This window comes from Pelecanus crispus, chromosome 2 (genome assembly GCF_030463565.1).
Source record: "Pelecanus crispus isolate bPelCri1 chromosome 2, bPelCri1.pri, whole genome shotgun sequence".
In the NCBI taxonomy this organism is placed as follows: Eukaryota; Metazoa; Chordata; class Aves; order Pelecaniformes; family Pelecanidae; genus Pelecanus; species Pelecanus crispus.
This window is the reverse complement of record NC_134644.1, coordinates 136,534,217-136,558,979: the sequence shown is the minus strand read 5'-3', so window position 1 is coordinate 136,558,979 and position 24,763 is coordinate 136,534,217. Positions and strand designations below refer to the sequence as shown.

Here is a 24,763-nt window from a genome sequence, read left to right as displayed (position 1 = left end):
CAGATAAATACCATCCACAGTTTTATAGAAATAAGAGTAATACAGATCAGAAATGGAAAAGTCTCCAGGAGCAATTTTTTTTTCTGTTTTTTCTAGTAAAATTAGTGAAGGACAAGAGTTAATTGAAAGTCACTTTATGCATTTTCCATGATAGAAGCTAATGAGTTTATTGCTAGAAGTAAATACTTCTCAGAGGCAAAAAAGGTGTAGATTTTTTTTTTTAAATAGATGATACATCTTCATTGTTACTGCAAATGGTTTTACATCAGATTCAAGAAAAAGCTTCTCCTCAAAGCAGTTCCTGCCCAGTAGTAGGGACCTGCATCTTTGGTTTTGCAAACCTCCTTTTCACTTACTTCAATACTGAGAAATCACACCCAGGACAAGGAAGTGTGGTAGAAGATCCCACTTACTGGAACGTTGTTAGGTTTAGTGAACTGCAATAAATTAATTAGTGCACACAAGAGCTGTAGTTTAGACCCTTATAGATGTATAAAGGCCTAAGAACCTTTTGAGCTATCAGGAAACTGGAAACTATTGTAACATCTGGCTACTAGTGGTAAAGGTGTTTGTGCACTTTGGAAGATGGGATATTATGCTCAGTTGCTAAAGGACAGGGCACCAAACCAGTTTGAAGGGTTCATCTAGTTTATATTTGAACTGTAACAAGATCTAGACTAAAGCCCTCAGGAGACAATCTGAGGATAGAGTGGGGTTTTTTGCTTTCTTTTTTTTTCAGCCAGCTGATCCACTCCCACCATTTCGTATTTGTGTACCACGTTCTCTCCTGTGTCTTCAACTCTGAAAAATACAGGCTCTCAGCCTGTCAAATACTTCCAAATTTAAGCATAATCACAAGTCAGGCATCACTGCTCTGTGTTCTTGGTAAGAAGCATTCCATTGTCTTTGTCACCCATTCACATCCTTGACTTGGGAATTCTTCTGTCCTGTCCTCATTCTTCTCTACTAAACTGGGTATTTGCAGAGAGAATTTCACTAAGGACCAGACAGTAAATCGGGATGCTTAAAGACATGTGATTGTCATATAGATTTAAGCAAACCTTTAACAGCTGCCGAGATCAGTGACTGTGCATACGCTGTGAACATACAAATCAATACAGCAGTGAGTGCGTTGGTTGCTCAACCTGTTTTATTTTGAGGCATTTACCTTTTAGTGTAATGGGATTGTACCATTCCTTTGATTTGTATTTGACAAAGCACTATGGAAAGCAGATAAATATTCACAGTAATTGCCATTGAGACTTCCATATAATCAGGTTACACATCTAAGCTAATAACACTTACATTCTCCTCTTTTTTAATGGTCTGCTGCCCTAAAGATTGATTTTCTATTGACAGTTGCTGGACACTGACAGTCCTGATAAATCCATTTTGTTTGCCAGTTGTGCTGGCGTCAACTCTCAAAGAGATTCTCAGAATAAAAAATGTGGGGTCTTAATTTTGCAAAGGAGTTTGCATGTGAAATCAATTTAATTTGCTTGCAAGATAGGGCCTCAGAACCAGATTTTGAGCAAAGAGATAAAAGGAAAGCATAGGTAAAAAAAACAGTGTACCCGTTGAGCAGCTTGTCTTGGATGCCGAGATTGTCCCTTCATGGGAGTGAGCTGTAGAGCTGTTCTTACCAGACAAGGCTGTACCTGAACAAACATTGGGAACATTGACTTGGCAGCAGCAAAGCTTCTGAGCAGGTTATTTGCATAGTTGTATTTAGTATTAGCAGGTCTGCCCAGGATCTCCCTTTTGCATGTTGTTTTCCGAACGTGCTTATGTTTTGTTAACGCACATACCACATTTTGAGCCGCCCAAATTTGGAATTACATCAGTGTTAACAAAGTGCATCTATTAGTGGCATGTAATGCAGAACCTGTTGCAATGGCAGCAGTTCAAGCTCTGACTCTGTGAAAGCACTGGAGGAAAACAGGTTTTCATTTTGGAGATCATTGGAAGGCAGTGTAGGAGGGATATGGAAGTTACTCAGTTGGACGTATCCAGGACAAGAGTTACCAGTCCAGGTCCTCAAAATAAACCAGATGCTGTTTTCTAACCACCACGGACTAACTATTAATTAACCCAAAGGTTTATGAAAGCTGAACTGAAGTTGCTCAGTGGTGATTCCTGTCCTTCCAGAACACTGTGCTGGGCTGCACGCTGCCTCTGAGGACAAGGACGCGAGGAGGCCTGTGGCCAACACCCCTTCGGCATACCACAGTAAGCGTGGTGGTTAGTGCTCGGGCTTTTAATAACACCTGCTCAAGTGAAGGCCAACAAAATATATGCAGTTCAGCAGCAGTTCGGGAGTGAGTGCAGAATTGGTTTAACAAGAGCGATAACTAAAAGAGTCCACACTGCATGGAACTTGAAGCTGCTCTGTGCGGTGAAGCACATACTGTTGTTGACTCCTTGTAGATAGCTGGTACTACTAATAGTACTTATGATATCATAAATACTATCCAGTCAGGGGCCTGCCCATGCTTTTTAGACACTAGGGTGTCATACCTAAATAGAAAAAAGTTGCATTCATTGTGGGATTGTGATGATATTGCCATCTTCCTCCTAGCTCTTTCTCGAGTGCAAGGCTGAAATGTAGAGTGCTTTTAGGGCCAGGTCAGGCAAAACTGCTAGTCTTGCAGGCTAGGCAGGGTCAACTCTGCCAGGGATTCAATCAAGATAACACCAGACTTTTAGCTATCCTTTCTCCATCACGCATGGTATGGAGAGCATGCGGAGCTGTAGCTGAAGGCTGATAATAGCTTCCACTTCTTGACAAAATAGAGCATCTTCTAATTTATCATGATCTGGTCTTTGGCACGCTGCACAAACCTTTTGTTTCTGTTTAGCTGGAAACTTCTGTCATTGCTCTTCCAAAAAAACAAGTCCCTCTGAGAAATAATTGCTTTCACCTGGGAATGACCCATTTCCTGAGGGTGAATGATGAAGAAAAGAGGGAATAGCACTGGGTGAAGATCAAACTTAAAATTTTAGATCTTGCACCCTGGGCCTGAAATGAATGCCTGGTATTTTGCCTGGCAGTGCTCAGTCCTCATAAACAAAGTAGCATGGGTTCAGATATATCCTGTTGCTGATAATTAATCGCTCTTCTGACCCATTATGAATACATCTAACTTCGTAATCAGTGTGATCTTCAAGTATGCGGTAGATTCGAAAGTAATCCTACTTTCCTGACTGTGATGTTGCTGTTTGCATTGCCTGTGAAATAGCGTGGTTATTGCCGTGATCTCTGGCAGGACTCATTGCTACACTTCTGCAGGGTATCTACTAACAAGGCAGCTACTGTATTTCCTGAATTTTCCTTTAAGGCTGCTTAAAGGTTTAGTTGCTTGCATGACCTGTGTTCAGTGATGTAACACAGAACTTCCTTATCCTGTTTGCCAGATACAGTGTATAAAGCGTGTAAATAAATATGCATTTAATTTGCATAAATTATTAGCTTGCCAGAGAATTGTGATTTTTATCAAAGATTCTGTAATGAAAGTTTATTGTTGCAGAAATTGCTTGGGCAATCAATCGTGATGATAAGTCTGCATATAGCTGGAATACTTACAAATGGCATTCATCGAAAACATTCATGTTAATGAGAGTCAAGTCATCATAAAAGACAGATTCCTCCATTGAATATCATTTATCAGTGAAATTAATGTAGGGAATAGGAAGGAGAAATGCTTTTGACTTTACAGTCATAGTTTATTAAGTGCTTTCACAAAAACATCTGGCTAGAGAAGTAAACAAAACATCAAAATTTCTGTCGGCTTTGACAGTAAAAGCTAATTATTTCACCAGGGTGCTACCTATTATTTACTACAAAGTACTATTAAACAATGACAGAAGTGTTTGTCTCCCCTATGCGAAGAAATGGATTGCTCCAGAGGCCAGCGATGTTACAGAAAAATTCTTTGACATTCCTTCAAAATGCAGGCCGGGTTAGCACAGGATTGTCACCGTCCGATGCCCTGAATGGTGCCCATTCTCAATAGTTGCCACACAGTTTCACAGAGGACAGAGGCTTCCCTATTTGCATTTTTACTGTGTTCCTGCTACTTATGAAGGGAAGACTAAGGAATGAATGGGAATAGACCGCTGATTTATCCCCCAGTACAAGGCACATTGGCAGGATTGTGGAGCTGGTGATGCTGCTACCTTACTGTCATACGCATAAAAAAGAATTAGTAGCAGGCAAGAATGAAAATCTGCCTCATAATTTTCACCACCTTCTCTTCAAACCTGTCCCAGATTTTGAAAGATTAGATAAAAGATTATGCTGTGGAATGCATACATTTACACACACATATATATTTTCTGCACCTGACAAATTGCTGTAACCAAGAGGGAATGAGCATGCACAGCTCCGCTGCCATCACTGGAAGGTGGCAGTGCTCAGTCTGTCACAGGGCCAGGCCTAGAGCCATTTTTTTCCTTAAGCCTGTGATAAAGCACACAAACAGCTTTTTTTCTGTATGTATTAATCACCTGAATCTTTATAATTTAAATGTCAGCTGCATAAATTACTTTTCATGGATTAATGAAAATGAAACATGCTCTTTGTACTGGAAAATACAAGCACAATACGTTCTCTACAATTTTTATTCTAATTTTAAATCGTTTGTGTGACTGTAGAATAGGTAAGGCCTCAGGATGTGAACGCCAGGTGTTTGTTTGGTGGAACCGGGATGACGGAGGAAGCGGTCGTTTTTGCCCTTGTATTCATAGGGCTTGGTCAGTCTGGTACTTGGCAATACCCAGGGAGGTGCTACCTCATCCTCCAGAAGTTCAGCTTTTTTTTGCCTTTATTAAAGGATAAATCTCTATCTGGAATAGCTTCCAGAGAACTTAAAAAAACCTGCGCGCTGACAGTAACACTCCTCGAGTTCTCTGCGTGAATATGCTGCCAGCCCATGGTAATTATGTTGGAAGTTGTGAACATTATTCCCTTTCATTTTTGTGAAGTATCATTTCAGACGGCCACTGGAGATAACGTAAGCGCCAGCTCCATTGCCTTATTATCTCCTTATGTAGCACCAGCAGGAGGGATCACTTGCGCTAACAACTTGCTCTCGTGTCTCCTCGTGTCTTCTTTCAGCGCTATCAGCAGCCAGCAGCTGGGGAACACCTCCGTTTAGATAGCTCACCTCCTGGAGAAGCAGCCTGGCGTAGCCACTCGGGAAGCGAAACCTTGCCAGGGTACATGGAGCTCCAGAAAGCCCAGGGAGTTCAAAAAGCAGGCACAGCTCTGCTGCCAACGCCAGCCCCGCGTCGGCCAGGCCTGGCTGCGTGACTGGCGTGGGCGAACCTTTGGGGCCAGAGCCCCCGTGCTCATGTCCACAGGGGAACGCTGGCTGGGAGGACACACTGCTTGCAGTGCTGTTTGGAAACCTCCATGGCCGGGTAGCCCTCCGGGCTCACCCCCAGGCCCTCAGACCTGCCCTGAGCAGCAGTGGTGAGGGGCAGGCTGGGGCCCAGCCGCCCGCCGTGCCCCATCCTGTCAGCCCCGTGGCGGCGGCAACCTGTTGGAGCTCGGCCAGGCAGCGCTGTGAGGAAATGGGGGCCAAGGCCGGGGGACGAGGCCCGGCGGGGGCACGGAGCCCCTCGGCTTGGGGCAGCGTGAGCAGCCTCCCTCCCCGGGTGCGTGCCCAGAGGGACAGGTGGGGCGGGAGGGAGCCTTGCTTCAGTGTTCTTGCTGGGGGGGGGGGGGGGGGGGTGAACAGCCGGGGGGAGACCCGAGGGGCACAGGTATGTGGGGGTGTCACCCTAAACACAGCACCCTGCCCTCCCCCCCCACCCTGGAACAGGAAGCGCAACAGGCGCCTGCCAAGCGCCCGCAGCCTCTCCCTCCCGGCTCCCCCGCTCCGCGGCCCGGCCGGCAGGAGACCACACTTCCCAGAAACCCCGCGGGGCGGCGCAGCCGGCCCGGCTCGCCCCGCCCGCGCCCTCCCTCCGCCGCCCGGCATCACGGTCCCTGTAGTCTCCGCGCCCTCCCCGCTGCCTTCCCCACGCCGGGCCTCCGCGGCGCAGAAGACTACCGCTCCCGAGAGCCCCTGCGGCGCCGCGCCTGCGCCGTGAGCGTGGAAGTGCGAGAGGCCGTTGCGTTGCGGGCAACGGCTAAGGCAGCGAAGAGGCAGTAAGCGGCGGCGGCGGCGGCTTCCGCGTTTGCGGGGGGGGCGGGCAGGCCGTGGGGGGGCGAGGAGCGGCGGCGGCGGCGGGAGGGCGTTCGGTGGATGGGCGGTTGGCGGACGGAGCCGGCGGCTTCTGTCAGGCGCCGGACGTTAGCCGGGGCGCAGGGCATGAGCCTGTGAGGGCGGAGGAGCGCGGGTGGGGGTGAAGCCCGGCCAGAGCAGAGCGATGTCTCAGCCTCAGCAGCAGCAGCAGCCGCCGCCGCCGCCGCCGCCGTCTCCTCAGCAGCAGCCGCAGCCGCCGCCTCCGGCCGCCTCCAAGAAGCGGGACCGGCGCATCTTCTCGGGCACCTGCCCCGACCCCAAATGCCAGGCGCGGCTCTTCTTCCCGGCCCACGGGCCGCAGAGCAGCGGCAGCATCGAGTGCACGGACTGCGGGCAGCGCCACGAGCAGCGGCAGCTGCTGGCCGTGGAGGAGGTGACGGACCCCGACCTGGTGCTGCACAACCTGCTGCGAAACGCGCTGCTGGGCGTCAGCGGCGCCGGCCCGCCCCGCAGGAACACCGAGCTCGTCAAAGTCATGGGCCTCTCCAACTACCACTGCAAGCTCCTGGCCCCCATCCTGGCCCGCTACGGTATGGATAAGCAGACTGGCAAAGCCAAGCTCCTCACGGAGATGAACCAGGGAGACATCTTTGACTGCTCCCTCTTGGGCGACCGTGCCTTCCTCATTGAGCCGGAGCATGTTGAAACCATCGGTTACGGAAAGGACCGCTCTGGCAGCCTCATCTACCTGCATGACACCCTGGAAGACATCAAGAAGGCCAACAACAGTCAGGAGTGCCTCATTCCTGTCCATGTGGATGGAGACGGCCACTGCCTCGTCCACGCAGTCTCGCGGGCGCTTGTTGGCAGGGAACTGTTCTGGCATGCTCTGCGAGAGAATCTAAAGAAGCATTTTGAGGAGAATCTGAGTCACTACAAGGCACTTTTCCATGACTTTATTGATGCAGCAGAGTGGGAGGACATTATCAACGAATGTGACCCTCTGTTTGTTCCTCCAGAAGGTGTGCCAATGGGCCTTAGGAATATTCACATCTTTGGTCTGGCCAACGTGCTTCACCGGCCTATCATCCTGCTAGACTCCTTGAGCGGAATGCGAAGCTCCGGAGATTATTCAGCGACATTCCTCCCTGGCCTGGTACCTCTAGAAAAATGCATGGGAAAAGATGGCATGTTGAACAAGCCCATCTGCATTGCATGGAGTAGCTCAGGACGTAACCATTATATTCCTCTAGTTGGAATAAAAGGTGCTGCTTTACCTAAACTGCCTAGGAAGCTACTCCCTAAAGCCTGGGGAGTTCCTCAAGACCTCATCAAGAAGTACATCAAGTTAGAGGAGGACGGTGGTTGTGTTATTGGAGGAGACAGAAGTTTGCAAGATAAGTATTTGATGAGGCTTGTTGCTGCAATGGAGGAGGTTTTCATGAGTAAACATGGTATCCATCCCAGTCTTGTAGCTGATGTACATCAGTATTTCTACAGAAGGACTGGTGTAATAGGAGTCCAGCCTGAAGAAGTCACTGCAGCTGCCAAAAAAGCAGTGATGGACAACCGCCTTCACAGGTGCCTCATCTGCGGGGCCCTTTCAGAGCATCACGTTCCTCCAGAGTGGCTGGCTCCTGGGGGGAAACTCTATAACCTGGCAAAAAGTACCCACGGCCAACTAAGGCCTGACAAAAATTACAGTTTTCCCCTGAACAGTTTGGTGTGTTCTTACAACCCCGCAAAGGATGTGCTGGTACCAGACTATAGCCTGAGCAGTTTGACTGCTTGTAACTGGTGTCATGGTAACTTAGTGCGTCGTGTCAGAGAAGATGGATCTGTTTCATATTTGGATGGAGACAGAACTAATACTAGGTCTACAGGTGGCAAATGTGGCTGTGGATTCAAGCATTACTGGGAAGGTAAAGAATACGATAATCTCCCTGAAGCTTTTCCTATTACTCTAGAGTGGGGTGGAAGAGTGGTGAGAGAGACAGTCTACTGGTTCCAGTATGAAAGTGACACATCTCTGAACAGCAATGTGTATGATGTCGCCATGAAACTTGTTACCAAGCACTTCCCTGGTGAGTTTGGTAGTGAGATTCTTGTTCAGAAAGTTGTCAACACAATATTGCATCAAACTGCCAAAAAGAACCCTGATGATTATACCCCTGTAAATATTGATGGTGCTCACGCCCAAAGAGCTGATGATGTACAGCAAGGACAAGAGTTAGAATCGCAACTTCCAACCAAAATTATTTTGACTGGACAGAAGACAAAAACTTTGCACAAGGAGGAGTTGAATATGAGCAAAACTGAAAGAACTATCCAGCAGAATATTGCAGACCAGGCTTCCGTAATGCAAAAACGGAAAAGTGAAAAATTGAAACAAGAGCATAAAGGGCAACCTAGGACTGCTTCTCCCGGGGCTGTTCGTGAGGGGCCATCATCTGCACCTGCTACACCAACAAAAACCCCATATTCTCCAACATCTACAAAAGAAAAGAAAATTCGAATAACCACAAATGATGGGAGGCAGTCAATGCTTACCCTAAAGTGCACTACCACCTTCTTGGAACTACAGGAAAGCATAGCAAGAGAATTTAATATTCCTCCTTATTTGCAATGTATTCGCTATGGCTTTCCTCCTAAAGAGCTTCTGCCTCCCAAAGAAGGCATGGAAAATGAGCCCGTTCCTTTGCAGCATGGTGACAGGATTGCGATAGAAATCCTGAAAGGTAAGGAGGAAGGCAGGCAGTCTGCTTCAGCACACTCGGCCCATGCTGTGAAGCACGAAGATGTTGCTGTGACTAGTAAAATCTCATCGAAGCAACTGCAAGAGCAAGTCGATAAGGAGATGTATTCTCTCTGTCTTCTAGCAACACTAATGGGTAAGGCTGACTTCAAGTTGTACTTTAAAAATGTATTTTTAAGCAGAAGATAACATTTTACAAACTATAGTTACATACATATCTCTTTCTTTTTTTCTTTTCTGTAACCATGGCAAAAGTTAATTCCTTTATTCCTCTATTAGAACATTCAACATGCTGTCAGTGATTTGTTGAGTGTCGTGACTTTTAAAAATGTGCATACGAGATGCTTGTTCTTTCTTTGCTATAAAGTTCTCTCTTAAAAATTGCTGTTTAGCAAGTTGTTGCATTTCCTCTTCTGTCTGTCTGTATTTTTTTTTCCTGTCTCTCATTAGGCACACATCTGATGTGTATGTGTGTGAACTACGTGCTCTCTTTTTTTCCTACATCTCCCTCAGGTTTCAGGAAATAAATTCAGAGCAGAGGTGAGAAGGGGATGCTGAATGTCTGAAGTTTGAGGACCAAATTGTCACCTTTGTAATAGGATAAAGTCCTGGCATTTCTCCCCACAGAGAGTTGTGTTCATTTAAGCAAATCAACACAACATTGCATCCTTAGCTAATCTGCTAATTTTAAGTGAAGATCTGGTCTTTTTAAAGAGCTGTGAAAAGTATTATTTCCGAATTTTTTCTTCTTCCGAATGAAGAAGCTAAACACAGATTTGAATCCCAGACATGGACATGGGGTTGCAAAGCTATGCTCATAGATCATCAGTCATGTAAATCTGACTAACTGTTAATAATTCAAGACAAAAGGACTTTTCTCAGGTGCCTGTGGTTTTTATTTTCATATTTGGACTCAGGAGACTTGGACCTTCATTTGTGTACTTTCTTTATCAGGTTTCACAGTTCTTGCTACTTACTGGCAGGAAGTAGAACAGTAATTATCATACATTTAGCTCTGTGAACCAGTTGAATAGTAATGTTTACATTTGTTTTTGTGGGAGCCTTCTCTTTTGCTGGAGGGATTTGGTGTGGCTGAAGCATGTGATGTTTTAGAAACGAAACAATTACGTAATGGTAGAGTGGTATGTCAGAGGTTCATCATGCAGAACTTTGATTCTTTTCCAAGCCTGATTGTTTACTCCCGTGTCTCTTGCAAGATAGCATGCTGAATCACTAGCCACCTCGTCACACTGACATTTACACTGCAGTTCCAAAGTGCAGGAAAAGGTTAGGTTTAAAAGCTGTCTTAATCTTGAGATGAAGCTTAAAAGAGTGCTTTCCTGTTTTCAGGAAATACTCCTGAAAATGTAGTATTGGCTTAGTTTTAAAGCACATCAGAGATTTTGTATCTCAGTGACTTCAGCATTAAGGTGTCTCATTTTATTTTACAATTATTTATCTGTAAACTGTGAGCTGATCTTGTATTCAAGAATCAATTTTTGTCTTTGACTCTCATTGCTGTTAGACTCTCCTTTCAAACCACAGGTTATAATAGAATTTACCTCACCCTTCTTTGCATCCAATTTGCATTACTAACAGAAGTAAAATTGTCAGCAAATGATAAACCAACCAGTTATAACAACTTAGGCAGCTACTGAATAAGATGCCATTTTTATGTAATCACTTTTCTCATCAGGGCTTCATTTTCTTTCAAAGATACTTGTGGAAAAAATCTGGACAGTTGACTACTTACAATTGTGATTTTTCAATGGGGAAACAAACTCTAAGAAAGTTCTTAAGTCCTTGGACTTTCTTAAGAGAGTGTTGGGGTGGCAGTTCCTCAAGGTGGTATATTCAGCCTTTCTGGGACAAGAAGCCTCGGTGTTTCTCAGTTATGTTTCTGTACTGCTAAAAACCAACGCTGCAAATTTCTGACAGCTTATCCTGCATGCTCTTGCTGTAACTTTGTTCTTCTAAAAGCATTCATCTAATACAGTCAGATTAGAATGCGTAGAGGGAAGATGGTATTGAAATAGCTCTCTGGGCCAGACACACTTTGCCTCCCCCCCCCCCCCCCCAATACCCATAGTGGAAGTGTGTCTTCAAACATCTATAACTATTCATTCTGGATGCTTAAAAGCTTTTCTTTCATACAGGGTCTCCTGTAGGCTAACTTGGTGCTTCTTTCATATTTCAGTTACTAGAATTTTTCTTTTCTGGTCTCAGCTAGTTAACTTATTAAAATTTTAGACCATGTTCTTTAATTTTTATGTATATAACTTAAAAATAAGCCTTGGGAAATTAGATACTGTAATTTATGAACTACTTAGCTTTACAAGAAATCATGTGTAATTATTTCTCCCCTATTTTTATTTAGCTCAAAGTACAGAATTCTATAAGGAAATGACTAAAGGAATTTTAATTTTACATTAACATAATTAAAACATTGTATTTATAAACTGATTTTATATACACCCATGCAGAAGCACTCTGGATACATGCAAGCCAAGTATGAATCTATTTTGATCGGTTTGTTTTGCATTGATGAATTTGTCAGTGCACAAGAAATCAAAATAGCCAGGTTTAAATTAAATGTATTAATTGATGCCAGGATTTGCTTGGATTTAAACAGCTTGTTTTTAAGCCAACTGTAGTTCCCTGCAACCTATGTTTATCAACTGAGCTCTTAATTTGTTTTGCACTTCTGTGTGTCCTCTCTGCTGGACGAAGTGATGGTCTTGGGCTTCCACTGGCGTAAGTTAGTCTGCACCTGCCCTTTTTCAGCAGTGTATGAGGCGTGCTTGTGGGTAGGATAGTCTTCATTTGTTGCCATACCCTAATGTTGTGGGGCTGAGGTCTGGTCTGAAGGAGTGTGTACTGGAGTGGGAATAGTGTGGAGAACATCATCTCTTTGATAAATGTAGTGTCTTGAGGGAGTTTTTAATCTAACTAAGTGATCGCCCAAATTAAGTTGTGACCTGTAAACTTCTTACTCCCATGGTAAACAAAACCAAAACAAACAGTAAAACCCAACTAGCAATAAAAATATGCAAACCTCAAATGTAGTTTAGTTGAATCACACATACTAGTTCTGGGAAAGTCCAGTTGTAATTGTGGGGTTTTTTTGGTGTTCCAGTCTGAGATCTCTTTATCAAAACACCATAATTAGTTTGTATTCCTTTCAGTGGCTGATGCTTTTGTTTCGTGAGCCCTGCTCTCCATACTTTTCTGCATGTAGTCCTTGTTAGTGTTGCATAAAAAGCTATCTAAACAGTGATGTTTCTCTGGTGCAAGGCCTGAAAAATCATGCCCAGAGTGAATAGGGAATGTTTACTTGGACAATTCTACTAATGTGTAGAACTGGGCTGTTTCTAAAAGCCTGGTGGTTGTCTTGTGGAAGGGAAGGGAATCCTTCAGATAATAATGGATTGCTGGATGCAGCGGTATGGGAGTCCGTAGTATGGAGCCAGCTGCTGTGTGGCTGCTGGCTGTGGCCTCCCCAAGTTTCAGTAGACTGACGACTGTATTCTATTACTTATCAGTGTAGTGGTTATTTTGATTGCTGTGGGCAGTATTTAAACCATCAGGAAGATTTCAGCTTGCTGCTGCTTGGGAGAAAGTGAAGAGCCACAGCAGTGATGCTGTGGAGTCATTGTGTATAGGGATGTGTGTTTCAAAATGTAAATGAGAATAGGGATGCAGGGTAACAGTGAACACCTCTTGAAATAGCAAAAACGTGAGAGCGAGCATTATCAGTAGCAATTGCCTTCCCTCCACGCAGCTGTTTGAAGAAGAGGGAAAGCCATGGCAATAGTGGGGAAGGAAAAGAGAATGCTCCTATTAAATTTTTTTTTTTTTTTTTAGTGGGTCAGTGAGAGCTGGAGAGGAGCTTCAAATTTATTAGTAAGTCAGTAGAGAGGAGCTATCAGGATAAAGTCAAAAGACAAGGCCTCCTTCTTCAGCAGATCATGGAAAATAAGACAGACCAGTAGTTGGTTTTACTTGGGTGCTCTTGCTACGAAGTGAAGACCAGATCTGTGAGCCTGATGTGCAAATGAATGCAATGAACCAGAGCATATATGGTTCAAGGGAATGCATTTAAAATGAATCAGATTGTAGGTATCCTTCTTTAAAATGTCTAAAGACTAAACACGATGAAGATGTGCTGTACCTTTTTATAGAGAATGGGGACTTGAAGAACACCTGAAGGGGAGAGTGGTGACAGAATCCTTCTGGTGGGGGGACAGACAAGCAGGGGAGTGTACAGAGTCCTGTGCCTGTCAGGGATGGGAAATGGAAAAGTTGGAGAGTGCCTTGAAGGGTTTCAAAGCATGATGTAGCACATAATGCCACTGTCACGAGGGTGAAATGTTTTCTCACCTGAGGCAGGTGGGATAGGAGAATAGCCACAGTTACCTTGTGCGATACACAGTAAAGAAATGCAAGGAGGGATTTAGATGTGCCCTGTATTCAGTATGTGGAAGCTATAAAAAATAATGTTTTACTTCTATTTTGCTCTTAACAGCAAGCCAAGAAATATTGGTGGGTAATACTTTACAGGCTCACATGGTCCAGCTATCTCTATTCCAAGTAGTAAGGGCATCCCATTAACTTTAGTTGATGATTTACATTCTTCAATTTTAATAGAAAATTGAGAGACACGGTTATTGAGATGTTTGATATAAAGTGGGAATAGCATTTTTTTCTGAAAATGTATATGCGCAGCAGTTGTTTCTGCATCAAGAGAATGGAATTTATCAGTACTTTTGTTTGCACTACTTTGACAGCTACATCACACATCACTTCTCTGAAGCAGGTAAGTGGTTAGCATAATGAGGAAAAAGGTATAGGTAAAAATGCAGATCTGAACTGATATATCAGGTGCTGTTAGGTCACTGATATTCTGTCATTGTAACCCGATTTTTCTGTTCTTTATATTCCTTTCCTTACATAGTCTAGGGTGGTTTTTTTTCCTCCCAGTGGCATTTAAGGTTGTCACATTGCAATGCCATTTTTGGTATCTTTGAAAAATGCCAGTTACACAGGACTGCTGGGGCCTCACAGTTGGTATTTTGTTTCTAACTCTCAAGAAAAGCAAGGTACAGACACAGCTTCTACACAGCTGCCTGTGTGGACATTTGTATCTCAGATGCAGTATAAAGTCTGCTGTATGGCAGCTGTGAAATTGAGATCTGATTTTTGAGATGGTGTAGGGATACAGAATTGAGATTTTAATGTGCAAGGGTATGTGCTTGAATTTTGGAAATGTGTTAGTCATTTCCTAGTTTTATGTTGAAAGCATGGGTAGGAGGGGAATGGAGACTGGTGTCTAGGGCCTGGCAAAGAACCAGGAGCTGCAGCTTGGATCAAATCAAATTTGGGAACCTTTGTACTAGAACATGTAGGATATTTGACTGCAGACAGTGCTATGTTTTCCTGAAAGTTTCTCAATGTCCTGGGTTCCTGTTCTGTAAATTTGCAGTAAAAATTCAAGTTCTTAATTGCATAGAAGAGAGTGAGGATTCAGCTTTTAATTCAAGGAGTTACATTTTCAGCCATTGTATGTAATGTTAAAATATTACTTTAATTCTAATGATTGTGTTTGATTTTTACAGGAGAAGATGTTTGGTCTTACGCAAAGGGGCTTCCTCAATTGTTTCAGCAGGGTGGAGTATTCTACAGCATAATGAAGAAAACCACAGGTATTTTTTCGTTTTGTTTTTATCCCTGCACTCCTCTGCTTTCAAATCTTTAAAATTGTAAATTGGTATTGAGTCAGTTGTAAGCATAAATATTTTTTTTTATTGCCATGGTACATTTTAATTTTCATAATATTGCAGAACTCCTTATGCTCCCTCAGAGAGCCTAAGTGTAGGGAATCCGTAAGACTAGTTCATTCAACTTAAATCTCTTTTCTGAATTTTTCTCTACAACCATACATCTCCATTTAAACTTCCTGAATTGTACAAACAACTTCAATGAGTCAACTGATTTTTTGTTTGGTTGGTTTTTATTTTGTTCTGGAAAGATCAAACAAAGAGATCATAGGACCTATTCCTGCTATACTTTAAAACACTTACTGAATAAGCAGTTCATCTTTCTAGTGTGCTTCTTAGCAGGTATTTTATACAGGGGTACTGCATGCTTTAAATGTAAATGGTTGGTTAAATTTGTCTTTCACATTCCTAAGGTTGTTGTTCAAAAGCAAAGCTATCCATCCCCTTCTTGTGTTGATAAATGTTGCATCTTGGACTATGTGCAGAATAACCAAACAAGTAGTTAGAGTATATTTGATTTTTAGACAGCTTTATAAATACTACCTACAAAGAATAACATCTGTTTCTTTAGAGAAGAAAGTACTATTCAGTTATTTTTTCTCATTTAAAAGTTTCTTATTGAAGTCTTTGCATTCATAGTTTAGCTTATGTGGTTTCATCTACAATAATGATTCCTTCGCTGCTTTCTTACTGTTTAATTTTTTCTTAGGCAGTTTTATCAACCTTAACTTAATCTTGATTATTTCTGGAAACAGGTATTTTACCATGTAATTTCTGTTCTGTTTGCAGTAATTAAAATGCGTGGTATACTTAATGCCCAGTACCTCTCACTGAATTATTAGCCCGAGTAATAGAATTAGCATGCAAGTGTCTTATAGCAGATCTGTTTCCTTTTAGCTTGCTTTCTTTCACTATGCTTGTACAGTAAAGACTAGTGTATTGTTTGTGGCAAGTGAATTAGCTTAAACAGTACCTGATGGAAAGGACATTTTGGGCTGATTAATGACTAGCCAGAGCTCAGAACGTGAAATGAATCCAAGGGATTTTAACCCAGCTGGTCAAATGCCTGACTTAAGTAATTTTTGCCAACTGACAATGTAAGAACTAAGGCTGTGGAAGATGATATTCTGTATTTGAACATTATTGCATTTCTGTGTATGCAGGTATTTTACACTACCTTGGTAGTGTATTTCAGCATTAACATACTTGTATGATTTTAACATTTTATGAACTACAAAATTTCCACATTAAACAACTACAATGTGCAACAACCTAACTATTTTTTTCACTTAAAGAAGCTCCTTCCTATTTGTAATATTTTAGTTAATGTAATAATGCAACTATTATACTGGACATTTGGAACAAAGCTTTCTGTCAAGTGTAGGTACTGTTAATCGATTGAAATTTTATTTAGTAGATCTTGTTTGAGATCTTATTTTGAGATTTCAGGATTGCAATTTCAGAGGCAGTTTTGTTCTATCATAGAAGCTATTACAGCTCTTTTGCAAATGAAGGTTGAGCTGGTAAATTATGTAGTTAAAATATGTTCTTCAGGCTAAGTTAGACGGATAGGTGTTTGCAGTTAAATTTTGTTCTCTGTGTGTGTTGGCTGTTTGGTTATTGGTTCCCATGGATATGTAAAGAAAGAAGCTACGTGGCTGAAGTTCTTGAAATAAGATCTCATCTGTATATTCTGCAGCTGTAAAAGAGTGAATCAGAAGCTGTAGAGGATGAGTGAGATTGGTCAGTTGGTTCATCAGTATAAAAACAATTTAATACCGTTTCAAATTATTTGAGTGACCTTTTTCATTGATGCCCAGAATACTTGTTTTGACTGCATTGTATTTGATAACAGAAGTAGGATTTGCTTGTTGCGTTTCTTCCCTTCTGCATAACTTCTGGTGTTTTTCTTCAAGAATTGTAAGCGAATATGAGGAAAAATCCTATTAATTTACCTATTCCTGGCACTTTTTAAAAAGTGTGGGTTTTTTTTTTTTTATGGTAGCTCTCCTTGCATAGCTGATAGAACTGAAGAGAGTTGTTGCAGCCAAGTTTTCATCTGCAGATAGCTTTTAAGTCACAGAAAGCAGTCATCACTAAAGTGATACCTTACTACTTTTACCACAACCTGCATGGGACAGAGTTGAAGGAGTTATTTTGTGTTTTATGATGATAAACTGGAAAACCCGATGTTGCTCATTTTTGACACAGAGCAGCCTGAGGACTTCTAGTGAACTCTCAATGTTAGCAGATTCGTCAAGTTGTAAGTGGGACAACTAAACAAACAGCAGATCAAAAATGCTATGCCTCATGTTTGTTTTGTAAAGGCTAATAGTTATAATCTCCAGGACAACTAAACATAGTAAGCTTGAAACACTTTTCTTTATCTAGCAACACTTCCTCTCTGAGAAGAAGTGAAATAGCAAATTTAAATTCCTCAGGCTTAGCAGCAGTTGTACACCCTGAAATCCTGCTACAATTCTAACTAGTATGGAAATGGTCTTAAATAGTACTTCTCCAGATAGACAGTGATTTGAAATGTGCTCTTTGGCAGTTTTCTGAGTTGGTTGGTTTGGTTTTGTGTGGTTTTGGGGTGGGGGGTGGTGGTGGTAGTGATAGGGTTTGGCTTGCTGTGTGTTACTGCAAGCATACGCAACTTCTGTTGTATTAGAACTGCAAGTCCCAGCAAGGTGGTTATTTATCTAGTAGTACTACAATCCTGTCTCTTTGTTAGAATCACCGTAGAAGGCAGCATCATCTTAGGGGTATACTGTGACTGCCATCATATGGCATACAAGCATAAATTGTTTTTCTCCCACAGTAGTAAGTTTCAGTGTTTTTACATACTTGTTTTCACATAGCTGATGCAATAAGCTTAAATACAATAATTACTGTGTATTCAGAGCATGCCTTAAAATATGTTAGCACTTTGAATAACTTTTTCTATCTTTATAGGTTTGGCTGATGGCAAGCACTGTACTTTTCCACATCTGCCTGGTAAAAACTTTGTGTACAATGCAGCAGAAGACAGATTAGAACTGTGCGTGGATGCTGCTGGGCACTTTCCTATTGGTCCTGATGTTGAAGAGCTGGTTAAAGAGGCCTTAAGTCAAGTGCGAGCAGAAGCTACTTCAAGAAGCAGGGAAGCAAGCCCTTCACACGGAATGCTGAAGCTGGGTAGTGGTGGAGTAGTGAAAAAGAAATCTGAACAACTACATAACATAACTGCATTTCAAGGCAAGGGCCATTCCCTAGGAACTGCATCTAGTAGTCAACATGATCAAAGAGCCAGGGAAACACCACTTTTAAGAAAGCATAGCACAGAAACGGACCTCAGTCCTTCTGCTAAAATTGAGCCTTCTGTATTCACAGCTGCTTCTGGTAACAGTGAGCTTATCCGAATTGCTCCGGGAGTTGTGACAATGAGAGACAGCAGGCAGCTTGACCCCACTTTGATTGAGGCACAGAGAAAAAAGTTGCAGGAAATGGTCTCCTCTATTCAGGCTTCAATGGATAGACATTTGCGGGATCAGAATACAGAGCAGTCAGCATCAGTTGATCTATCTCAAAGAAAAGTAGAGGCAGTGAGTTCAACTGCTAAAACTGGGAGCTTTCAGGCTGGCTTACCCGAACCGTTTTCTACACCAGGTGGTACTGAACACTTGAATACCGAATCAACTGATGGTAACATGGTGAATTCTGTGGGAACAACATTCCCTGCAAGGTCTAAAGCACAAAAGGGAAATTCTGTTGAGGAGCTTGAGGAGATGGATAGTCAAGATGCAGGAATCACTAATGCAACTGAGCCAATGGATCACTCTTGATAGGTTAAAATCTAATAAGGGTAGAAGAACTTACTGTTCAAATGTAATGTTTATTGGCTGGGCCACACAAAGTGATTAGTTATTAAATCTTGTATGTATGTCAAAGATTATATCATCTTATTCAGTGCATGATAAGCAAGTGTGTGATTGGCAATAGCTTTCAATATTACCATACTGCTGCCCAGGCTGGCTCTGTTACCTGTAATTAGTTATTAGGAAATGCACTGAGATGAATATCTGCTGTAAATGTGGGTTCTTGAAAATTCTTTGTAATTCTTAATTCCTTAAAAGTCTTAAAATTTAAGCCCATGCAAGATTCTTACCATGCTAGTTTAAGGTTACTGGAAAGGCTAGAACAGGCAAAACTAGAAACGTGACAAAGTTAATCCTGTCCCAGGTACTCAATTCCACTCAAAAATACAGTATAAACATGAATTATACATAAATATCAAAAAGCAACTGAAACTAAACTTCTGCCAAATCTGATGATGCAGCGTATACAGGACTTTAATTACATTGTGCTGGCACTTCCTCCAATTTAAAACCTTTTTCATTCATACAGCTGCATACGCTTGTCAGAAATCTTGGAATAAGTGTAACTTTAGTAAACTCTCTAATTTCTGCATATTGTCAGTTTAAGCAAGTTAGGAAAAAGGCTACTTAGTGTATGATGAAGATAAAGTGAATGTGGTGTGGTTATGCATGGCTGTCTGAGCCAACACAACCATTTTGGTGCTCTGTTAGTAGGTGATAGCATGTTTTTATTTCCTCCCAAATACCGAGCTGGTCAGATGTTGTGCAACTTTTAATACAACTACAGGAGAGAAGGAGTTGGCAATTGCAAGAAACAACAAGTGTTCGATGGCGAATCCATTTCTTTTAAAAGATTTTGATTACTGGCATTGGTTAGTAATGGCAAAAATTAAGTAACAGCTGTCCTCTTCAGAGCAAATTAACAATTTATTGGAAGGAAATGACTCTCTAACATACATTATCCTAAAGTGTTCAGTGATAATTGAGCTTTTGGAAGCTCACTGTTTATTCCATGGAAACAAGGAATACATGCCGTTTCAGTGTCTGTAAAGACTGCCCACCTCTATTAGCCTCACTTCAGTTTGTGATGCACGTTTCCCTGCATCAGTGATAATACAGCTGGTGTCCACTTAAGTAGCATGTTCATCAGACCTGCAGTGCTAGTTCTGAAGAAGCAGCCATTGTGCTTGCTCCCTAAGGATGGAATGTGTATCTGATACTGCACTTTGCTTCCTATCTTCATAGTCATATTTAAGTGCACTATTGTTGCTTCCTCTAATGGTAAAATAACATTGAATGGATGAAAGATGTTAATACAGCTTCAAAGGAATTAAGAGCATTTAAATATTGAAGTCTGTGTTTGTGCACATGTGGGTTTTTACCAGTTCACAAATGTCATTTGTATTGTATATGTTTGTATTCAGAACAGTCTCCTCACTTTTTACATTTCTAATCACTTAAACAGTTCTAAGCATTAGTATGATAAAATGTCCCAGGAGGGAGGATTTATTTTTCTATGTAAAAATTAACTGAAGCAAGTCACTTAAAGAATAGCCCCTGTTTTGTCAAAGTAAGTTAAAATGCCTCTGTTGGCTAACTTTTTATGTACAGGGAATAAATATTTTATGATTTAGTACGCTACTTATAGGTAAAAAGTAAGAATCACCTTGTCACAAATAAATGAAAAATTTTAAGATCTCAAATTTCTAACCTATAAGTTAGCAATTGGGAAGCTTGGAATGTATGAAGTGATTTGGCTCACCAGAACTGACCTTGCTGATGCACTGATTAACTGGCAGGGCTTATTCAATGAGAAACAGGATGCACATGCGGCAGCTGGAAGCCTGCCATGACTTCTGAAAACATTTAGTCTCCCATGAAACAGTCTAGCTGTCTGAAGGCTACTTCTATATCACAAATGTTGAGTAGAGGCTTGTGCTTTGTCGCAGTGTGAGGTTTAGAAAAGTATAGCAGTGGCGTGTTCCTGGGAAGGAGTTTAAGTCAGGAGAGACTGAGGGGGAGGAATCTCCTGGATTTCTTCCATTTTAGACAAGGTAACTATCACTTAGACATTTTCCATCTTTTCTTTAGAAAAAGAAGTCTTCCTCAGCTGACAAAAATACAGGCAGTGTATATGAGAGATTTTTAAGTTTGAAATTGAAATACTTATTGCACATCATCCTTATTTCAAGGGAAGTTGCTTATTTCTTTCATGACTTTCTGGTAAGACTACAGAAGTTAGTGTACCTTTTACTGTGTAAAGAGGAAGGCTTGGTTTAATTTTGACACGCTTCCCATTTCAGCAGTAATTTGACATTTTCGTTCTTATCTAAATAGAAATAGACACAGATAATAGCTCTGTTTGACTCACCCTTAGTGTCATTTTGGGTCCACTCAAGTCATGTAGATCAGAACTCTCCAGTTCCTAAAAAAAAAAAAAAAGGGTCTCAAAAAGGAATGGTACAATGGTGTCAAAATCACAAGACCCGCTGATGTGGATTCCCCTGGTGTAAAGCAGGATTGTGCATATTTCTTTGCAGTGTTCTTATTTCACGTAGCTTTCTCATGCATTTAAATATCAGTGTTTTTGAGAAAGATGCCTTTTGATACTCTCAAGTGAAGCTAAACTTCATCTACATGCCGGTGAGATGTGTAACTGTACAGGAGAAGTGAAATAAAGAACACTGAAGTGTAAGTTTGAACAGATGTTTCATTTGATTGCTAGCAGTAGGTGCAAATGTAAGTTGAGGCAAATCTGTGTGCCTGTCTTAGGAGCACGCGTGTGCTTGTTAGATTTCCCTGTTAGAGTCAGGAAAATGGTGGTGGGGTACAAGGGCAGGGAAGACGTTGACTCATTGTGGATGTGAAGCCCTCTCAATAGGACTTCTCAAATGGCGTGAAGAGTGTCCCTTTTTCAACAACCCCCAACTTCTTGCTGCTGAATTGCCTCTGGACTTAGGCTGTGGTTCTAAATTATTGATGAGTACCCGCCTTGATTACTTTCTTGTCTAGGGGCCACCCACCTTCCACACAGCGTCCCATGACAAAGACAATGTAAATTATTTGAAAATCCTGAACTTTACTATGGCTTAGTGTATATAACCTAAATGAGAGATGATTACTGAAAATACAGGCCCAGTACAAAAAAAAAAAAAAAGAAGGGCGGTGGGGGGGGAAATGAACTAGATTGCTGATTAGCACATGGGAAACCTCAGGAGAACAGATCAGTTTTCCAGGCAAATGTGAGATTTTTACTACTTCAAATGGCTGGCTGCTTAGTAAGGTTGACTTTTTGATACTGCTGTTTCTCTGTGAATTGTTTGCATTTCAGTGAGGGGAAGATAAATAGCAGCTTTTCAAATGAAATCATATCAATATTTTTGGGATGTCTTCACTGTTACAGTCACAGAACAGCAAAGTATATTGTTGGTTTTGTGAATCCTATATAGTTTACTAGTCTTCTGATTAGAAAATGTGAGCTAGACGTTACCTCCAACAGAATGCTCTAGCAGCATCACAGAGGCACAGTCCCACAAGGCTGTATGCTAACAACCCTGTACAACAGGCATACTTTCAAGACCAAAATGCTTAATTTACGATCTTTCAAAAAGGAGAATCTGTTGTCACCGTCACAAGGTTAGCAGAATTGCTTGCTACTTTTTCAATGCGCTGAAAATGCCAGGTAATAAAATTCATAGTATGCTTACAATTGGGAGAGTGATGCTCAATCTGAAATGTATGAAAAATGAATGATTTAAGAAGATGCCACTGTTATATCTACATTTGTTTGGCTCCCATTTTCAAATAGCAGAATCTACATGCTTTTGTAAAATACTAATAATATGAAGTTGATCCTTCTGTTAAAAAAACCACAACAGTAAGTGGTTTCTTTGTTTTGCTTGTGGATATCAGTTTAGCTTCTTAAAATTGACAAAGTTGCTTAAGATCTTCAGAATGCAGGATTCCCTCTGAGCCCTTATGCCTGCGGTTGAGCAATAAAAGGTTGAAACAAGAGTGGTATTTTCAGAATTATTTTACGTTTAATGAGGATTATTGCCAAGAAATGAACGAGTGCACTTTTAGGAGGGAATGCTATTTAAAATGTATAAATAAGAATTAAAATAGTGTATATATTTAGAAAACAAATCTTTTTAAACAGTAAGTGCTTTACATGTTGAATTAAAAATAAATTAGCATAGAAACTATACCATGTTCACAGTACTGGCTGTTATCCAGCACAGTTTGGTTTGTTTTATTTGTGATTGCTGTACTAATTATATTTGATTTTTTTATTTGTAATGTAACAATAGTGTATTATAACAGTATATAGTGTACTATACTACACTTCACTGTACAGTATTTGGAATTTTCTTTGATTGCTATATTAAAACTATAAGTTAAAACATCCGCTTTGGTTTTATAAGGTGCAACTTTTGTCTAGCCTTTCACACATGAGCCTGTTTAATTAACACTGATTTGGCTACAAAATGAATGAGTTGTAATTATATTAATGTCTGCATTCTACATATAAATTGCATTATACTTGCATACACGAATGCTAGTGCAGAAGTTGAAAAACTGGTATGAATCTTGGAAAAGTATACTCTGATGTCATCCATTTTGTTCGGTTACAGTTCTGTTTAAAAGAAACTGGTTTTGAAAGAAAAACTTTATGGAAAAGTTTTTGACCTCATATGTGTTCTGAATATTTCATTAAACACACAGGACCTTTTTATATATTTGAGACCAAAATCTGAGATCTGAACCTTTTTTCAAAGTTGTCACCGAGAAGGAGGTGTAGAAAAATGCTGACCAAGTCCTATATGACATTTCAGATATCTTGCAATCTGTGGTTTGAAACATTGGTCAAAATATGTTTCAAAGCAAAATTTTAATGCACACATGTAATATGCAAGTATGAATAGCATAATTCGGAAGAACTAGGCTTTTGAAAATTTGGCAATACTCAAAGATGAATTTAAGTAGTTGTCAATATGTTATCTCTGTGCTTTTTCCACCAACTACATGTGGTACTTTGTTTCAAAAATTGGCTGTTAGCATAACTTTTGAGCCTAAAAAGAAGTCATAAAACCCATCTGCAAACCTCTGTGTTACTTCTTCCTGTATTTATTGAAAGGCTTTAATTCAAAGTGTGCTAGCATTACAGCATTCTTCAAAATGATGGGTGTAAATACACCGAGTTAATTTTGATTGCATGTCATACCATGAAGAATTGGAAATTATCCTTTGGAAGATTTGTATTTCACAGGCTTAAATGCTTAATGCTAAGCTAGAAACTTACTCATCTTTTATTAATGGAGTGTTTATAATCTGAGCCAAAACCAGTACTGAATGTATGAAGCAACCAAGCTAAGAGTGCTTTGAAAGTGTTTTCATTTTTCTTCTGCTATTAATTGTACAGCCGTAATATCTGTCTAAATTTTTTTATTTTAGGTTGGAGTTGTTGGGTTTGGGTTTTGGTTCCCCCGTGCCCACCCCCCACCCCCTTAGGTATGTCTTTAGCAAATCTGTTCTAACATCCCTGCAAAAACCCAGCTTCCTGCCAGAACAAGACCCCTCACAATGTAATTTTCTCCCTAGGGTCAGGGTGAGAGTGAACCTTGGACGTTCATGGGCATGTGCAGTGAGTTGTGGAAGGTGCTTTTGGTATTACGAAGAGTCAATTCAAACATGTATATTGACTGCAGAACTTAATAGAAGCTGTGTCGCTTTGCTTGATGTGGAGTTAATTTTATTGAGGCTTTGATATATGTTGGCTTCTATTGATCTGTGGTGTTTTGAATATTTACTTCTTAGTGATGGATAAAGAAAAGTAGTAGTGTTTGGATCCATAGTAGACTTGAAGGCCAAGCTTACATTACAGAAAGCTGCTTGCCACAGCTGATTTGAAATGGGTTATTCTGCTTTGAATTACTGAAATTGATGTATGCTGGGTAATTCTGAACATTTATTAATACCATCAAAGGCATTAGGCCTCAGTGTAAGCATGACCTCTGTTGCAGTAACTTGCAGGCACTTTAAGAGCCTTCAGAAAAGGCTATTATTCTCTGTTCTGTTAATGAAAGGCATTGATTTGATGATTAAGAAGTAGCTGCACAGACTTGTATTTGGACTTTATCCACCTCTGTTTTCTTAAATGGCTACCTAATTTTGTTTTCTGCT

At 41.1% G+C, this 24,763-nt stretch overlaps 1 protein-coding gene across 1 annotated transcript; it reads left to right on the top strand.

Annotated features, from left to right (window-relative positions):
* Positions 1-6,375: 6,375 nt before the first annotated feature.
* Positions 6,376-22,987, top strand: VCPIP1 (valosin containing protein interacting protein 1). Its single transcript, XM_009480574.2, has 3 exons — positions 6,376-9,082; positions 14,562-14,648; positions 17,679-22,987. The coding sequence occupies exons 1-3, from the start codon at positions 6,376-6,378 to the stop codon at positions 18,545-18,547; spliced, it is 3,663 nt and encodes a 1,220-aa protein (XP_009478849.2). The 3' UTR covers positions 18,548-22,987.
* The last annotated feature ends 1,776 nt before the right edge of the window (positions 22,988-24,763 follow it).